The sequence below is a fragment of the Chironomus tepperi genome, unplaced genomic scaffold, assembly GCF_022539635.2.
Source record: "Chironomus tepperi strain 1889 unplaced genomic scaffold, CSIRO-AGI_Ctep_v1 contig_403, whole genome shotgun sequence".
Lineage (NCBI taxonomy): Eukaryota > Metazoa > Arthropoda > Insecta > Diptera > Chironomidae > Chironomus > Chironomus tepperi.
In genome coordinates this window covers 19,897-39,210 of record NW_027226525.1, presented here as the reverse complement: position 1 = coordinate 39,210, position 19,314 = coordinate 19,897, and the positions used below count along the sequence as shown (strand labels likewise).

At 34.7% G+C, this 19,314-nt stretch overlaps 3 protein-coding genes across 3 annotated transcripts; 2 read left to right on the top strand and 1 right to left on the bottom strand.

Annotated features, from left to right (window-relative positions):
* Positions 1-4,997: 4,997 nt before the first annotated feature.
* LOC139096777 (UDP-glycosyltransferase UGT5-like) lies at positions 4,998-7,196 on the top strand. Its single transcript, XM_070648525.1, has 3 exons — positions 4,998-6,090; positions 6,630-6,823; positions 6,914-7,196. Exons 1-3 carry the CDS (start codon positions 5,035-5,037, stop codon positions 7,194-7,196), a joined length of 1,533 nt encoding a protein of 510 aa, XP_070504626.1. The 5' UTR covers positions 4,998-5,034.
* A 4,778-nt stretch (positions 7,197-11,974) lies between these two features.
* LOC139096775 (protein fuzzy-like) lies at positions 11,975-14,275 on the top strand. Its single transcript, XM_070648523.1, has 2 exons — positions 11,975-12,126; positions 12,528-14,275. Exons 1-2 carry the CDS (start codon positions 12,052-12,054, stop codon positions 13,641-13,643), a joined length of 1,191 nt encoding a protein of 396 aa, XP_070504624.1. The 5' UTR covers positions 11,975-12,051; the 3' UTR covers positions 13,644-14,275.
* A 95-nt stretch (positions 14,276-14,370) lies between these two features.
* Positions 14,371-17,102, bottom strand: LOC139096776 (salivary peroxidase/catechol oxidase-like). The gene is made up of 3 exons (XM_070648524.1): positions 16,778-17,102; positions 14,904-15,917; positions 14,371-14,546 (listed from the first exon to the last, which is right to left on the bottom strand). The coding sequence occupies exons 1-3, from the start codon at positions 17,100-17,102 to the stop codon at positions 14,371-14,373; spliced, it is 1,515 nt and encodes a 504-aa protein (XP_070504625.1).
* Positions 17,103-19,314: the final 2,212 nt, after the last annotated feature.

The window sequence follows — 19,314 nt, the reverse complement described above, 5'->3', positions numbered from 1 at the left end:
TTTACGACGGTTCCTTTATCTTTTTCAAAGAAATATGCGAAATATAAAAAGATTTATAATATTTTTTTGCGCTATATTTTTATTTCAAATTTCAATCAACTATTGAAGATTAAAATAAATTTTTTTACAATAGACATGCGACACACGCGACTTAAGCTGATTCAAAAATACTACGAAGCGTCTTTTTAAGAATTTTATGGCTATTTTATAGTCAATATTTTAACATTATGGATAGAAAATTGCAAATGTTTGATGTTTTTTTGGGTATCTAAATCTGTTTGAGATTGAGTGAAGAATGGTGTCAGCAGATTTTGCAAAAGGACATAAATATGCATTATGATGATAATTTTGACATTATTGGATTAATAGACTTGAAATGTCCATTCATTTTGGAATTTAAAATGATTTGAACATACTCAACATTTCCTAGCTAAAAGGCATTGGCACTTTTCATCTGCTTTCATCCGGTCCATATAAACTTGAAATTTTTGTATGAAGCTGAAGAATCCTTTCATCCGAATGAAACGTATGTCAATGCCTTGCCTTGCTACTCTGAAACACTTTAGATATCAATTTGATAATCTTAGAGCTCGATAGCATCGCGCTATGTAGGTCTCAGGACTAATGACAGTTTAATGAGTGAAGGTTTGGAAAGCCCCCGCGCTCGAAGCTAGTCCTGCACTTTAAAGTGTGATCCAAACCACTCTTCTTACAAGATTACTTCCTGCAGCATACAAAGAAAGACTGTGAGCCACATTTCCAGTAAATGCTTACTTACTTACTTACTTACTTACTTCGATGGCTGTACAGATCAATTATGATGCATCGCGTTCCTCAGATATAGCCTGAAACTGGCCCTATCACTGGCTTCCGCTTTTCAGTTTCCAATTACAAATCAAATGATCTCAAGTGGACAAAAATACGTCAGAACCAGTTATCAACTGAATTTGCCTCAACTGCCATCAATTGATCCTTGCCGAGTCTAGAATCCATGATCACTGAGTCGATGTGTAAAGATTGAGTTCCAAAAAATGAAGCCATAACGTCATCAAACTACTTCGAATCATCTTGAATACCAATTATTAATGATCTTCGAGAGAATGCATAAAAATCAGAAGATTTATAGATGATTGACAAATTGGCGAAATATTAGACATCCATAAAAATGAAATAATTAATTCAGATGACATCAATGACTCGATATTGGACTTGGTCAACAATAAAAGGTGAAGAACTTAAAAATTGTATCTAATTAGCTGCAAAATGAGACTCTTATGAATATTCATGTGACTTCTTCTTTGTTCCTTAATATTTAGATTCAAAATAAATATCGAGATTTTGGCAAGACTAATTGAAGATGTTCCGATGACGTCACTAGAACATGTCATCAGAAATCGTGGTGCAAAGTCACTTCCATTATGAGCAAAAAGTCATTTTATCGATGCATTTATAGTAGCTGCTATCATGCTGATTATTGTCACGATTGTATTAATTTTAAGGTGTACAGCAAGATGCTTTAAATATTTTAATGAGTTTTAAATCAAAAAGAGATTAAAAAGTAAATTGAAATAATGTTATATTCTCAATATTTACGATCATAAGATCTTCTGATGTATAAAATCACATAATATATGATTTCAAACATCGTTGCTGATGGTTTTTATTATCAACTTTTAAGGTAATTATCAGCACAATAAAAATATAAGTTTTTTTTTCCTCCTCTCTCTCTGCTTGTCCTGCTTCGTTCATCTGCTGTTAGCTTTGATGGTTGATGTTGTGGATGTTTCTAAGCAGTTTTAAATGAATTGGGCAATTAATATTTAATACGAGCAAAACTAGTGCAGCAATTAATCCAAAAGGGGCTGAAGTCCTCAAGGAACTTCAAAATTCTATTTCCAAATGGGCAGGTTAATAAAATGTAGGGCGGTCATCTGCTGTATTTTTGCCGGGACGCTGCTGTCCTTTTCTACCTTGCTGCTGTGTCCCGACAAAGCCTCAAAATGTCGTCATTTTTCAACAAGTTAAAAATTCCATACAAAAATTGGAATTTTTTACAAATATTGAACATTTTCCTTCTGAAGGTCTGGGTTCACGACCAGGACTGAAAATATTTTTTCGGAATTTCAATGAACACCTTGATCGTAAGCCTTGACCAAAACCACACACGGCACATGGCTCATGGTGTTTCTAACATGTTTTGCTGGCACACAGGTTGTCCATCACTGGTCTAGTTAGTAACCTGACATACGTAAAGTTCCTTTTAATATGTCATTAGTCGACCTATCAATCTAACTGGACATTATGCCATATTCTACAGGAGCCGGTTTCTATGGCACTCTAGGATGCCCTGCCCTCGAACTGAAAAGCAATGATCTTTAAACCAAGGCATTAACACTCTTCATCCGCTTTCATCCGGCCCATAAAAACCTTTCCTTTGAAATTTTTGTAAGGATATGAAACGTGTGTCAATGTCATGCTTTAAACTGAGGTTTAGACAAAATTGAATTTCAACTTGGGTAGCATGTCTTAGGGTGCTTTAGAAACGGTCTCAGATACTCTACGGTATTGCCTAGATGGGTTAAAGCAATAAAATAATCACCCATCCGACGCAAATTATTCATTGCACCTAAGTGGCTGTCACATTGGACTGTCCAAGCGGAAAATCACAATTTTTACTATTTCTGCGATAGTGCCTGAACTTTGGTCTCCTGTGTATGAGTCTGTCTAAGTATATATCCGAAATATTAAGGTCTAAATGACAAACATCCACAACTTTTGATTGAAATCAGCTAAAAATATTGAAAATATTTTAAAAATGTTCAAATCCCGATTGACACAAATGAAGAGGACTGCAAAAAGGAACTTTAAAGCAGAGCTCAATGTCGAGTAGAGTCAAGTCGAATTTACCCATATCGACTTTGAGCTCTACTTTAAAGGCGCCACTAAACCTCTTTTATTAACACCAAATGGAAGTCGTCTCTATTTGCCAATCATTTGGATGACACCAATAGGCGGCTCTCATTTGGTGCAATAAAAAAATTTAGCGGAGCTTTATAAGCTCCGTGGTGAAGCGTTCCTTGTTTTGGCGGCTACAGAATGCGCTTACAAACTTTTACATCACATCAGCCGATTTCATACTCATTTTTTAATTATCTCCACTTATAAAACATGAAAATATACATATATGAAATTTTTATTTATATTCATATACATTTATGTGTATCTAAGTCCATTAATGATTGAGTCCATTAAAAGTTTTAATCATAAACATTTTTTTTATTCACAATGTTGTGATGTGAGTGAATAAATAAATTTAAAAGGATTTGCTGCTTTTTATTTTACATCCAAAGCCATTTTATTACAACTCGTTCATTATTCCTATTAAATATGTGTTTATACTCATTTATGTATGAAAAATAATTAAATTTCATTTAAAGGATATAAAAATGAGATTTTTTATGAATGAAATGTGGCTGGAACTTGTAGTTAACACGAAAATGCGATTATCATAAATTTATTGGCTCAACAATCATGTGATGAAATTGAAATTGTCAGAAAATGAGATATATGCCGAATATGTTAATTTATTGAATAAGATAAAACAAGGAACATAATCAATTGGCATTTTATGTGTCTGACGACTTTTCAATTTTTTTATTGGAGCTTACTGAATTTTATTGAACTTTTTTTGGTGTTGACTGAAACTTGTTGAAATGTGTGTTGCTGTTGATGCTTCAAAAAGACATCCTCTTTTGTGATTTATTTTAGTTGCAGGTCTTTAATTTGGGAATTTAAGTTTATTTTATTTAAATTTAAATATTTAAGGTACAGACAATGCCGTTATTCTGACAAAATCAATTCCTTAAGTATACGTTCTTGATACTGAGACCAGGATTTCCAAGTCTCGGTTTTTAGATTTGTTAAGACCAGAAACTCGCAAAATTCCTTGCAATATCCAAGCTATGACCACTCTCTTCTTCTTTGGAAGTAAAATGGGCCATAATATGTCAAGACTAACTCCATGTGATTTTGACATTTTGCCATCAATACGGGAGTGCTGCGGTTCTCTGCCGATTATATTGTGCGCTAAAAATATGAAAGCTATCTTAGTCTTTAGTTTTCGTTTTTGCAATTGAAGACATTTGGATTAAATTAGTTTTAAACTCGTCGTAGAATGGGTGAAAATTCGGCCCCAGGTCGACTTGATCCAATTTTCATCAAATCTGACCATTTCTACACTGTAACATACTGGGAATAATTTTTAAAATTTTCTCTTTGGGGTAAATAATATCTCAGCGATCATTCTAGCGCGAATTCTAGCGATCATAAATAATCGCTAGGACAACGCTTCATTGTCACACTGACGGCAATATTCAAGGGTTATTGATGGCTGCGAGACCGAGTTATTTATTTCTTGGTCTAGTTAAATTAAGTCTAATTAAGGTCTAATTAAATTTTGGCTAATAAATTAATCGCATTGTGCTGTTCGGTATTAGATTTTATCTTTTGATTTTTGATTAATGTATTTTAATCTTGAAGTCAAATCAAGTAGTTGCTTGCTGCAAAGGATGAATCGCATCATTCTAATTTAGAAATGAGAGCATTCCATAGTTGAGGCACCTCCACTGGCGTCTAAACTCCACCTTCTTCTGAATTCATCATCTTAAGAATCCGGACCCCCAAGTCCGACAAACTCTTTTCTTATCAATAGATAATTCAACTCATAATCTCAAGTTCAACAACATTGCCAAAAACAGTCATAATTTGCAAGGAATTCCCACACAGAGTATTACATCACAGATCTTTGTTTATCAAAATCCATTTTTAATTGACTAATTTTCGTTATCAAAATTCCTTTCGCATTATGATCCCAAACAAAAAATAATAAACTGTCTTGCTAATCTTATCAGTACTTACAATTATCTACCCGAAGCTGATAAATGTTTATCGATATTTGAAAGTTTTTGTTTTGCTTTCATTTGTGAGTGGAATTTCAATCGTAAATAAAGTGTTTTGTGGCTGTAAATTCAGAATATGAAGTCAATTTTATTAATTCTCGGAATAATTTGCAATTTTTCGTACAGTGCCGAAATTCTGTGCATTTATGTGCTACCTGTACACAGTCATATATCAGTGTACAATGCTGTGACAATGGAACTTTTATCGCGCGGACATAAAATAACATTAATGACTGTACAGCCGCGGGAAAATGAACGGAATCATGAGAATGTGACAATTATTGATGTGTCCTTTATTAAGGAAGTTTATGAGTCGGAAGTGGCTAAATTCATAGTCAAGCCATCAAATTTAATTGAAAATAATCCATTTGTGGATATCCTCAAAACTGTTTTTGAGACAAAAGAGTTTACAGACTTGCTTAAAATTGATAAAAAGTTTGACTTGCTGTTAATGGAAGTTTTTGGATTTGCGCCTTTTAATGCACTTGGTGAATATTTTGACATTCCTGTTGTAGGCATTACAGCGAGTGACGCATTGTCACTAGAACATGAAAATAGAGGAAATGTAATAAATCCAATTTCACATCCAGATGTCTTGCTTGAATTTCCCATAGCAAGGACATTTTATGAAAGACTTCAAAGTACGCTGTACTGGATGACTTATAAGTTTGTGTTAGTGCCTGTGCTGGTTAAAATATGCAACGAAATTACCGAGAAATATTTTCCAAATAATAAAGTAAAAAATTATTACGAACTTGTTGGAAATACTGATTTATTGTTAATTAACGTCCATCCAGTCATGGGTTATATCCGTCCAATCCTACCAAATACAATACCTCTTGGATTCCTTCATATTTATCCCCCGCAGCCACTTCCAGAAATACTTGAAGAAATTCTCAATAAAAATGTAAATGGAGTTATTGTGGTCAGTTTTGGGACATTTTTTAGTGCCAATTATTTCCCAAATCTCCTTAAAAAATTAGTGAAAGCATTTGAGCAACTACCTTATCTATTTTTAATTAAGTATGACGGAGAATTAAAAGGAACATCAAATAATATAATAGCTTATAAATGGTTTCCTCAGACTGATCTATTAGCACATAGAAATATTAAGCTGTTCATTACTCAAGGGGTGAGTAGACTGAGGAAAAATCAGTAAGGTCTGAAATGGTTCCTTTCCTGGAAAGCACAAGACGTAGAACAGACGAAAAATCAGTTTTCAGGCTTATGAACAGATTTAATCGAATTCTGTATCGGGCCGTACTCGAAAGCCAAAGGGCCAGGAACATAATCAGAATAATTGGAGGCAAGGTACGTAAAAATGCATGGAACTCAAAAATTTATGGGAAGTTTGTCCCGAAAAATTCTAGTAAAATGAAGAGTTTTACCAAATTAGGGGGTTTGATCCTCATATCTGAATGCACATCTAGTCAAGGCACAGATATTACGTGACGGCATCATGAAAGCAAACTATGTCCAATTGGAAAATGCGGCTCATCACACTGTGCCACTCAAGTTCCGCTATGTGTTCAACCCGTCGGCTTTTGATTGAATTTTCGTCTTTTCTTTATCGTGTGCCTTCCGAGTTAGCTTATTTAATTTATGGAGTCTACCAAATAAAATTATATGAAACCAACTATTTTGATTCAAACCTTACAAATTTTCAACCAGGGTAAGCAGTCTATGGAAGAGGCAATAAGCAGACGAGTTCCGATGCTAATCATTCCAATATCAAGTGATCAACGATCTGCTGCCATTAGAGTAGAAGAGCGGCATATTGCTAGAATACTAGATATCCATAAAGACAGGAGTATCGGATCAGAAGAAATCAAGAACTCGATATTGGACTTGGTCAACAATAAAAGGTGAAGATTTGAAAAATTGTAGCTAATCAGCTGTAAAATGAAACTCTAATGAATATTCTTACGACTTCTTCTTTGTGCCTGAACATTTAGATACAAAACAAATATTGAAAATTTAGCAAGACTAGTAGAAGATGTTCCGATGACGTCACGAGAGAAGGCTGTCTGGTGGATAGAATATGTCATCAGAAATCGCGGTGCAAGTCACTTCCATTATGAGCAAAAAGATATTCCATTTTACCAATATCATTATTATGATGTAATTGTATTTATAATAGTTGTTATTGTGCTGATTATTGTGATAAGTATGATGATTTTAAGGTATATAGGAAGATGTTTTACGTCTTTAGTTATGTATAAATTGAAGATTCAATAAAATTGTTAGAAATAATTGTTTATCAAAAGGACAAAAGTTTGGCAAAAGTATGTTGGAACTAAACATCAAAACATTCAGCTATTAAAATCCAGAGTTGGCAGGACTTTGGAGTCCGGACTCGAAAGTCCGTGGAGTCCGGACATTTGGAGTCCGGACTCCACTTTTTTTTTGGAGTCGCTTTTTCAAGTCGGGTTACGCAGTGGTACCGAAAAAAATTTCAAAAAATTCACCACTGTTACACAGTGTAACCGAAAAAGAAAAAAAAAAATTTTTGTATGGGACTCCACGGACTCCCGGACTCCAATGGAGTCCGGACATTGGGAGTCCGGACTCCGAAAGTCCGGACTCCGGGACTCCGGGAGTCCGTGGAGTCCCATACAAAAATTTTTTTTTTTTTTCGGTTACACTGTGTAACAGTGGTGAATTTTTGAAATTTTTTTCGGTACCACTGCGTAACCCGGCTTGAAAAAGTGAATTTTTTGACATTTTTTCGGTACCACTGCGTAACCCGAGTTGAAAAAATGAATTTTTTGACATTTTTTCGGTACCACTGCGTAACCCGACTTGAAAAAGTGAATTTTTTGACATTTTTTTCGGTACCACTGCGTAACCCGAGTTGAAAAAATGAATTTTTTGACATTTTTCGGTACCACTGCGAAACCCGACTTGAAAAAGTGAATTTTTTGACATTTTTTTCGGTACCACTGCGTAACCCGAGTTGAAAAAATGAATTTTTTGACATTTTTTTCGGTACCACTGCGTAACCCGACTTGAAAAAGTGAATTTTTTGACATTTTTTTCGGTACCACTGCGTAACCCGAATTGAAAAAGTGAATTTTTTGACATTTTTTTCGGTACCACTGCGTAACCCGACTTGAAAAAGTGAATTTTTTGACATTTTTTTCGGTACCACTGCGTAACCCGACTTGAAAAAATGAATTTTTTGACATTTTTTTCGGTACCACTGCGTAACCCGACTTGAAAAAGTGAATTTTTTGACATTTTTTTCGGTACCACTGCGTAACCCGAGTTGAAAAAATGAATTTTTTGACATTTTTTTCGGTACCACTGCGTAACCCGACTTGAAAAAATGAATTTTTTGACATTTTTTTCGGTACCACTGCGTAACCCGACTTGAAAAAGTGAATTTTTTGACATTTTTTTCGGTACCACTGCGTAACCCGAGTTGAAAAAATGAATTTTTTGACATTTTTTCGGTACCACTGCGTAACCCGACTTGAAAAAGTGAATTTTTTGACATTTTTTTCGGTACCACTGCGTAACCCGACTTGAAAAAATGAATTTTTTGACATTTTTTTCGGTACCACTGCGTAACCCGACTTGAAAAAGTGAATTTTTTGACATTTTTTTCGGTACCACTGCGTAACCCGACTTGAAAAAATGAATTTTTTGACATTTTTTTCGGTACCAGTGCGTAACCCGACTTGAAAAAATGAATTTTTTGACATTTTTTCGGTAACCCGAGTTGAAAAAATTAATTTTTTGACATTGTTACACAGTGTAACCTAAAAAAATGTCACTTTTTCAAGTCGGGTTACGCAGTGTAACCGAAAAAAATGTCAAAAAATTCATTTTTTCAAGTCGGGTTACGCAGTGGAACCGAAAAAAATGTCAAAAAATTCATTTTTTCAAGTCGGGTTACGCAGTGTAATCGAAAAAAATTTCAAAAAATTCACCACTGTTACACAGTGTAACCGAAAAAGAAAAAAAAATTTTTGTATGGGACTCCACGGACTCCCGGAGTCCCGGAGTCCGGACTTTCGGAGTCCGGACTCCAAATGTCCGGACTCCATTGGAGTCCGGACTCCACGGGTGTCCGGACTTTTGGAGTCCGGACTCCAATTTTTTTGGAGTCCGGACATTCGGAGTCCGGACTCCGAAAGTCCGGACTCCACATTGGAGTCCTGCCAACTCTGTTAAAATCATTAAGATCAAGAGCTGCGCTAGAGCGTTTCGCTGCTAATGTTTTTTAACAAGTGAGGGTTCGCCAGACCTCTGCACTCAATAGACAGTTAGGTACGTGTCAAAATCCGTCTTTATGTCGGTCAGGTGTCCAGATTTAAGCTGAACTTTGGCACCAAGTCAGAATCATGCCGGTCAGTTGTCCAATTTTAGTTCGATTAGCACAGTGTTGTCCAACCTTTCTATTATCAAAATAACTTGACTTTGACTACATTTAAGTGTGGAATCAGAATTGCTACTTTGATAACGCTATTGTCAAGATTACTGTCTAAAACCTACAGCGTTCTCCTGCCGAGTCTCTTACCCATGACCGATGGTTGGTATCACAATAATTAGGTACCAAAGTACGACAGTTCATGACATTTCCATTCATTTTTGACAAGACACTAGTATGTCGCGGCACGAAGGTTGCTCACCACTGATTCATACAAAATTAAATTAGTTGAAATTCGACAACCCATTAAATTCGTCGATGTGATAGTTAATATAATTTTGACAACATCTAAAACTATCATCACACAAATCTCAAAATCACAATCTAAATTAAAGTTTAGGCAGTAACAACAAAACAATAAAAATCGCTGTCAATTTAATTTCGTGATTTTTCCAGCATAAATAAAAAGTTTCATTTTTATGACATTTTTTCGTTTTGTTATCTAAAATTGCCAACAATAAAACACAAAAATCCTCATCAATTTTCGACTAATAATCTAGAAATTTTTTGTTACTATATGTTAAGTCACCAATTGAGTAGAAATCATAAAAATATTGAAATATCTCTAAATGAGTTAATAATAAAAGTCAAACGCAGATGACATTTTTATGCTTGTCATTTTATGTTTCGCACGATTATTAAGCTAGTAATCAGTAGATTTTTTATCATTTTATTAATGATGAATCAGAACTTTTTGGCTGTTGCTCTTTTGGGTGCTAAAATGGGATCACATGGACTTATTTGTTGGATATAAAAAAGTTTATTTTCACATTTTATTGTGTCTGACTTTTTAGCTTATTAGTTTATATCTCTAAAGCCAGTGGTGAGCAAGTTGTGTGCCGCGGTACTCTAAAATGCTGCCAAAGATGATTGGATATGCCATGGACCGAATGGCGTGTCCGAGGCTTACCACCCAGAGCTTAAAGTCGATTCACATGAAGTCAGCTCAAGTCGACACAACTCAACTTTGAGCTCCGTAACCAGCAAGGTGTCCCACAAAAAACCAAAGCTTGCCACTCCTGCTCTAAAGCAAACTGCTGTCTGCCTGAAAAACAGCTCCTAATTATGAAATAATTTATACATAAAAGGAGATCAACAAAACTTTTTGACTCATCAATTTGGAATTGAATGGACATAAAATTTAAAATTTTGGAACTTACGAAAGCCGATGTAATTGAGGCATTTAAAGACTGATCAAGATCAGCCACACGCCTTTAAAAAATTTAATCTGTGTTACAAATTGTCCGAAAATATATTGGCACGGATCAACATAAAATTTTATGTCAGCAATTAACTTCATTAACTGTTCTTTGTTTTTTTTGTGACTGTAAATGAACAAAAAAGTCAGTTCGTCTGGATTTGATGATGGCGGTAATACAATCAGCTTAAAATGCGATGACTTTTTCAATTTTGAGTTTATTGTTCTGCATCAATTTATTCCTGGCTAAGTCTGAATTGAGTGATGCATATTATCAAATATTCACATAATAAATCTATTCTGGTTTAGAAACTAAAATTTGGAATATTAATTAATTTTTAATTTTGAACTAGGAAATAAAGAATTTAAACTTAATTTTCATGAAATGGAACTCTTTAAGAAAATTTTATCATCATTGATAACGACTTTAAGTAGAGACTTGTACCCTTAAAATTGTTTTCATACATATGTATCACATTAAATATTTGAAATAAGTACTGTAATACTTACAGTTTAGTAGAACTCGAAATTTACGTAAGGCTCAGAACTGAAATATTTTAAAGATTAATGATTATATTTGAAATATATGTCTCAGTCTCTGCCTATGTCTCTTTCTCTGTATACGACGAATCAAAGTGAACATACTTCGATGAACTAGACTTGTTCAATTTTAGAATATCAACAGAAACTCCATTAATTTGGGTCAAAAAATCTGCTGTATTAGATAGTCATTAACTAGATAAAGGGTACATCTATCGGGAATCTATTGATAGAGACAGAAAGTATGGATTTGTCTCAAAAATTTGTTATAACTAAGGTTCGTACAAAATTACAGATCTGCGATTCTATAATGCAGACCTGCTTTTCTTGGTCGAACCTTAATTAAAACCAAGTCATCAGGGTGCATTAGTATAGGATCCATCCGTATTTTTTCCTGTATGCTACTTTTCTTCTAAATTGCTGCTGTGTCTCGACAAAGCATCAAAAAATCACGATTTTTTCAAGAATTCGAGAAATTCAAACAATTTTTTTGGCAAGTTTCTTATGAAATTTATCGGATACTAAGATTTAAAATTGTCCAAAAGAGTCCCTAAATTGCCAAACTTAAAAATGTCTTATTTTTTCAAAGAAGTGCCCTGAAAATTTGCGGAATATTCTTATTGAAATTAATAAAATAAGAACAACATTACACCATATTGCTTCAAACATTTTAAATGAAATATCCAGTACATTAATATATCTCATGCAACACAAAATACATATCATAGAAATTAATTCACTTAAACATTCAAAAGATGGCGCTCGCGCTAGCAAGAAGTATTCATTCATACAACCTGTTGCTGACTTTATGAATTCCTACCCCTTGTAGTTTGTCAACAAAGTCATTATTAAACAATAACTAATAATTTTTATAAAATTTTAAATGAAACTTAGTATTTAATACAAGTGCAGTTATCACAATGTCAATTTACTTGATGTGTCTTTATAATGGAACTCCAATTTTCAACAAGAAACGTGGAGATAATATTGAAAACGTAAGAAATTAATTAGAATTTTAATTTGTTTTAATTTCGATTTTCGATTAATTTAGTTGAAGATTCTCTAGTCGGGATCAAGATTGACTGGAATCTTGTCCTTTTTCAAGAATCTGTCAAAGTTATGACATCGATAACACTAACATTTCTACGAAAAATAATCAGAAAACTTGCAGGAAACCCGAAAAGCTCAAATTGATCAATTGATCAAAAATCCGGTTCCAAGCCGGCGTTACTTTGGACGTGTTAGATTCAATTTAAATCTGGCGTCATTCTAGAGTTACGCTGGTTTGGACCGATTTTAGAATCTTAATAGATTGTGCTGTTCGAGTACCTAAGCTCTCATGTCTTCCAGTTAAGCCTCATTTCCTAATTAAAATCTATACCTTTTCCAATTTTAGCTTCCATTCTCAACTACAGCATCATTCTCATCCGTACATCTCTTTTGCCGTACACAAAACGTTGACCTTACAGCCACAACATTCGGTGATGATGGATTAATCTCCTGGAAAGAATTTGAATCACTTTTGTTCGTCGGCATTTCATCAAACTTGACTGAAAAAGTGCTAAAAAGTCTAATCGAAAAGTCATTTCAGGCAATGGTGCTTCACATTGGAATTAATGAAATCAAAGCTGCAAAAAATGTCGATCGTTTAAAGCGTGACTTAAAGAGCTCATTTTTCCAAATGATTGAGAAACTTATGGAATATGCTGAAAATGATTTACTTGATTACAATGAGAGTATTTTATGTCATGAAGCAGCAGTTATACATGAAAAATTGATAAGTTTTAGTGAACTATCATTGGCATCACAGTACTGCTTTTTACTGTCTAAAAATCGTATAATTTGTGCAACAGATGCTTTTTATGATCTTCATGTTGTCGATAGGAAATTATTGATTCTGCTCCTTACTCAATCAAATATTTTACAGAAAGACATTCCAGTCTATTTGCCACATAAATCACCAACGATTGCATATCGTTTGATTGGATTGCCACTCATACAGGGCATCTCGATTGGATTATTGTGCGGACAGCAACCGACTTATGATGAATTAGAAGTTTTAAGTCAAGAGTTCTGGCAGGATTCTTATGACTTGTTATTGTCAGCGGAAATATCAAATCCAAGGAATTTCCCACCAACAATTGAATTAGATTCAAGCATACTCGGATTCCTGCTGATTAACAAATTCACTAAAAAGTATGTAATTTCAAGAAACATTCAACAGGTTGCCAATAAACGTAACTCACACCGTATGGATATAATACGTACATTCTTCCATCAAGCAGTCGATTGTGATATTTTTAAAAATTCATCATTTTATGACTCAACGAGTGAAAATATTACAACAAATGAGCATTTTTATGTTAGCGATTACCATAAATGTCATGCATTGATACAAAATTATAATATTTTATGTGTGCTGTATTTATCAGTCATTCCAACATACACAATGAGATTTATTACACAAGAACTACTGAATAAATTATTAGGTGATAAAAGCATTGAATGGTGACAAGTTTTTGATGGGTAATTATGGATGATTTTGTGGATTAATTTTGTAGTTCGGCATGGACCGGATTTTAAACATTAAAATTTTAAAAATTGAGCCAACTTCTAGCAAGTGTCGAGGCTTTTCAACCACTCTGAATAGCACAAGTCGGTTAGTCGATCCAAAATACGGAACTACGCAGACATGACTCTGACTTGATGCAAAATTCAGCTAAAAATTCAACTTCAGGTCGACATGACTCTGAATAAGTGCCTAATCAGGCTTAAATTATAGTCTAATGTCGGTGTGACTCTGACTTGGTGCCAGACTCTGATTCAATACTAATCCGGTTTTTGATGTCAGATTCTATTGTCACTATCCTAGAGTCACACTTGTCTGGTACTGAATTTTGGATCTATTAGCCGACTTTGTGCTATCTTGAGTGTCAAGCATCATCTTGGCTATAAAAACTTGAGATCACAATGAAGGTATATTGCATTGAACTCCAAAACCTCCTTTAAACCCTCAGATCCTCTTATAATTACCCAGAAAACTCATCCGTCTCAAAGCTTAAAACATATTCCGTCCAAATACTATTAAACTTTATTTCTTAGCCAACTTTACAATAATATACATACATGATTAATACATACGAATAAATTGACAATAAAATATGAATATTTTTTGACAAATTGATACATAAATTTAACTGTCACTCTTATCATTAGCTTTACAGCATCAAAACTTTTCATCATTCGCCAGTATTGCTGTTGGTGTCTTCCCAGAAAGATAAATCAATCGATGGTAAGCCTTGACAATCTACATCCATTCCACTGGATATGAATGCATTCTTTAAAACTGATGAAATGTCGGAATTGTCGCAAATGAAATTGGCAAGTTTGTAGTCTTTGATTGATTTCAGTTGATCTGGAAATGGACAAATTTGAGAAAATATTGGGGCTAATGAGGTTTCTGTCAAAATGTCAAGCTACTCCCGACAACACAACGTGCTGATTTCGACCCATTTTTAGGGGGAAAAATGCAGTTCGTCACATTGTGCTGCTCGGGACACACAAATGAAATGGCGAACAAATGGTCAAAAATCCAGTCTCAAACTGACTTGACTCGGACCTAATGTCCTATTTCATCGAATTTGACCTAAAACTAGAGTCTGAAACCAGATTTTTGGTCATTTCAACACTCTGTGTCTCCCGGGACAGAAAGGACAACATGGACAGAAACTGTGCCGCATCTCATTAAATAGGAATCAATCATAAAACTCACCAGCACTAAATCCACCATCATGTGAATAAAAATAATAATCACCAGCCTTCCATCTATAAAACTGTTCATACATGATACATTGAAAAGTCGGTCCAATTAAAGGCAAATCATCAATATTTTTATGACTTGCATTTTCAATCATCTCTAAAGCTCCACCAACTAACAAGTCAATATCATAAACAGTCTTGTATGTCTGCCTCAACATATTTATTGCAGTTTTTGATATGTGCGGTGCTAAATCGTTAAAAACTTCAAGTTTCCATGGCATAACATTGCAAAATTTTCTGTATCTATAATATGCAGGAATTCCATGATCTCGACCTCTCAGTATATCCATCGATAATAAATCTAATCCGACATCGTTAGAATTTTTGAACAATTTATTTAGTATTTCATCGGAATATCCCGTCAAGCTGATATTTTGATGTAACATACCTCTCAAAATATTTTCAAGGCAATTCCCGAGTGGCTGTGCCTTCAATGCATCAGATACAGAAATTTTTGTGGTATTATCACTTCGATCTCGTATCTCAAATTCCGATGGTATGAATGAATGAAACAGTCTAAATACGGAATTTGAGAACTCATTAAGTGTTGATGCATCAGCATTTACATTGTAGGTTGTAAATTCCAATAGTCTGGACATGTCTTTGCCGATTAAAATAGGCAGCCACTCTTCATAGATGATTTTTTGATAAATTGCTATGTTCAACTTCCGTGCTTCTTGGAATAGCTTCTCTTCATTCCAATTTGGATTTATTCCTGCTAATTTGTCGGATAGATTGTTGTGGTTCCTTATAAACAGTGAATGCACAACTGTCAAAAACTGTGTCTGTGTAGCTCGGTCATCTCCACTGTAAAATGTTCCATTCTCAACTGGCAAGACGTTACTTGGATTCATCTTCAGCCGACCGCCATTATAGCTCCTAATCATCCTCATTTGCTTATGACTTGATCCGTAAATCACCGATAGATCCAAATAACTTGTGACTGCATTGACTTGCTCACCAATTTCTATTTTATGTGGATTATTTGAGATAATATTTGAGCGCATAAAATCCATACAGCGAATTTCACGTGGATTATAAAATATGTCGCTTCTCGATATGACAATTGGGATGCACGATGAATGCATTAGAGATGGTGGAAGTGTAATTTTGTTTGAATTTGCACAGCATCTGATTATGTCTGAAATGGTTTGGGTCTAATTAATCAGGTAATTTGAAATTAATTTCTGAAAAACGGAAGTAATTTTGTAAATGGAAATGACATTGGGAATTATTTGGAATTAGGCTACATGCTGAAAGGATTACAGCTACTGAGGCTTATTCTCGAATAGCACAAGTCGGTGTCCTTGGACTGACATGGCTCGGCATGACTCTGACTTGGTGCAGGATTCAGTTTAAATACGGAATTAACTCGGTTAATACCGAATCTGACACCAAGGAGGCTTAAACTGAATCTGACTTAAAGTCGGACACCAATTTGGTTAAAACCGAATCTGGCATCAAGTCTGACATCAAGTCGGTTTAAACCAAATCTGACACCAAGTCTGAGTCACGTCGGTCAAATGCTTGATTTTGGATCGACTAACCATATCTGTTAGCATAACACTGTTCGGGATTAGTAATTATGAAGCTTTGTGTCCAGAATTTCAACATATCTTGACCATGAAAGCCCATCAATGTGATATATTTTAAATTTTGATGAATATTCACACTGCTGGAAGTCAATCAAGGTTTATCGTGGATGAGGACTCTGTATGAACTCCAAAAAATATTCGAATATATTCGAATACGATTTTGCCCAACCCTATCCATAACCCTACTTTGTGTCCTTCACGTAGGTATATGCAACTATTCATCAATACTCACTCTTATCCCCATCAATATTCTTATTAAACTGCCTCGATCCCGTATCATGCTTAATCATCTGCCCAAACATCAAGAACAATACATTTGGAATTTTGCTACGTCCTTCAAACTTATTCAAATTAGATTTGTCATTCAAGAACAATTTTCTTGCTATATTTCGAGCCGTTGGAAGGTCATATCCTCTGCCACTTTTTCTAATTGAATAAACTTGATCATCGTATGCTGCTTTTAGTATTCTTCCATATGATGTGAATTTTTCGCCTTTTTTGGGATTGTCTAAGTTGTTTCCGTAGCCAGTTATTGAACGATACTTTTCACTCGACATGTTTGCTGGTTTTGTGGGTCCTAAGAAGCAGTGTGAGTAGTTTTGGAATAATACTGGTGTGATGAGTTCTGGTTCTAGTTGGTCAAAGAAGAGGGATGCTGTTTGGCTGTGGAAATTAGTTACGAAGATCAGAAAATGATGGACATGAGTTTATTAGGATTTGGCAAAGAATCGCAGGCCTGGGGCTGATTTATTCGACGGTGGCACGGCACGGTATGGAATAGATATACCACAGGTACGATAATATGGTACACATGTCCCGTACCACACAGTATCACTTTTGGAAAAACCAGCCACAGCATTTCTTGCATTTTACATCCACAGGCATGCAGATTTCGGCTGTACCTTATAGCTCGTCCAAGGCAGCAATTCTGTACTTTCTGCCTTTAATTTTGGACGAACCCAAGAATCCATAAAGTTTCAAATCAACTTACGTGAATATCCTCGCCTTCATGTATTCTTCGCTTACATTAAAGTCAATTTTTCCTAGAAAATTCTGACTTGAAAAATGGATATCCAATTTCATTTTCCGTCATAGTAACATAGTTGTCTTGCAGCATGTGATAAATCGAGCGAACATTTACGAGCTGTTTTGCCTTGTTGTAGAGCAAATGTAAGTCGTCACATCTGAAAATATTCATTTTTATCAAATTTATTGTTGAAGTTTTAGGAAATGCTTAATCCGAGCAGCACAATGGGTATGCTAGGGTACCGCTTAGTTGCTGTAATAGCTTTAAGACGCAAAGTTGCACTGATTGCTGATTTTAAGGCATTTTTATGCAGGTTGACGAATTGTGCTGCTCAACTATGTCTCAACTCACGTAAAATTCTGTGGAAGTGCCCCACATCCAACATCACTAACTACAAAAAGTACAAAAATTGTGAAAAAATTCTTCAAAATAATTAATTTTCTCATTTTTCACTTCTAGTCTTTCACCTCCAAGAATTAAAGCTCAACTGATTCCAAAAACTTTCTATCCACTAAAAATCTATTATCCACAACGTGTATATAGCATTGCTATTCAACTTTGCATTGTAGCATCAGCAAAAAAATTTATAGCTTTACACATCAACTTAACCATGCACATTTTTTCTCATTTTCTATGAATGTCATGTCACTTTGCGAGTGAAATATTATTTGCATACTTCAAGATTTTTTTCGAGTTCGCCGCTTTCGCACTTAGTTGTGCTTTTGTTTGTTTCGAATTGCTGAGTTATGCTTTTATGTTGACTATTAATTAATTATAGTTTAAGGTTTTTTTGAAGACTTTAACTTTTAATGCAAATGTTTGGTGATTTTTCAATTTTACTGTGTGAACTTTAGTGGCATGGATGAAAATTTTTAGTGATTTGGTGGTTGATTTCCTGAAAGTTGTAACCTGTTTCTAGAGAATAATAGACTTTCGGGTGTATATCTTTGCACTAGTGTATATGTTATTTTCTTGGCTGTGGCACACACGGGTTCATTGCCACGACGAGAGGACGTCAATAACTGGCTCTATCCATCGAGAACTTCTGCCAGTTTGGAATGCAATGGAATATAGTGTACTATTATGACTAGTATTGCAGTCAGTCAGAAATATGCTTTTGGGGTACAATCTTCCTTTGTCTTCTGTGAACAAGGAGTGGACACTATTCAAAAAAATTGAAAAAGTCAATTTTTTACGTTACACCTCGAAAAAGTTTTCAATTTGCTTGCTTTAAGAGAAAAAAAAAACATCATTAACCTGCTTTTAACCATTCATGACGTATTTTTGCAAACTGTTGAGGACCATGTCAAGACGGTAGTATACTTGAACGACATAGAACCATGATGCAGTCATTTGACGAAAACAACCAAATTTGTCACTTACCTGAGAGGCACAATTCTCCGAACCACATTGTTCGGCTTAATATATAAATAATACGGTGGCGTAACGATGCGCTAGAGACGTTGCGCTTTTCAGTTAGGACTTTTTTCCAAGTATATAGCTGTATTGTCAACTTAGTGGAAACATTGAACTAGTGGCCAATCATGTCTCTATCTCGAAGTATTTCTAGATTTGTTCCTTCATTCCAATGATTATAAACTTCTATTGTTACACTGTAAATTGTAAAGCGTTAATAAAGCGGTTGAACAGGCTTGTGCTCCTAGTTGAAAGGGATACTTCTGCTATTTTCTTGTTTTTTTTTGATCTGTCTCTTTCTCTAAGGTTCAAGGTCCATTTATCAA

What these genes read in the sequence shown, in the direction of transcription:
- LOC139096775 (XM_070648523.1), top strand. Translation starts at nt 12,052, where the DNA reads ATGTCAATTTACTTGATGTGTCTTTATAATGGAACTCCAATTTTCAAC. An exon ending in GTGGAGATAATATTGAAAAC is followed by an intron (nt 12,127 to 12,527) that starts GTAAGAAATTAA and finishes TTCCAATTTTAG; the next exon opens with CTTCCATTCTCAACTACAGC.
- LOC139096776 (XM_070648524.1), bottom strand. Translation starts at nt 17,102, where the DNA reads ATGTCGAGTGAAAAGTATCGTTCAATAACTGGCTACGGAAACAACTTA. An exon ending in GAATATTGATGGGGATAAGA is followed by an intron (nt 15,918 to 16,777) that starts GTGAGTATTGAT and finishes CACATAAAATAG; the next exon opens with AAATTGGTGAGCAAGTCAAT. An exon ending in TGATGGTGGATTTAGTGCTG is followed by an intron (nt 14,547 to 14,903) that starts GTGAGTTTTATG and finishes GTCCATTTCCAG; the next exon opens with ATCAACTGAAATCAATCAAA.
- LOC139096777 (XM_070648525.1), top strand. Translation starts at nt 5,035, where the DNA reads ATGAAGTCAATTTTATTAATTCTCGGAATAATTTGCAATTTTTCGTAC. An exon ending in AGCTGTTCATTACTCAAGGG is followed by an intron (nt 6,091 to 6,629) that starts GTGAGTAGACTG and finishes ATTTTCAACCAG; the next exon opens with GGTAAGCAGTCTATGGAAGA. An exon ending in GACTTGGTCAACAATAAAAG is followed by an intron (nt 6,824 to 6,913) that starts GTGAAGATTTGA and finishes CTGAACATTTAG; the next exon opens with ATACAAAACAAATATTGAAA.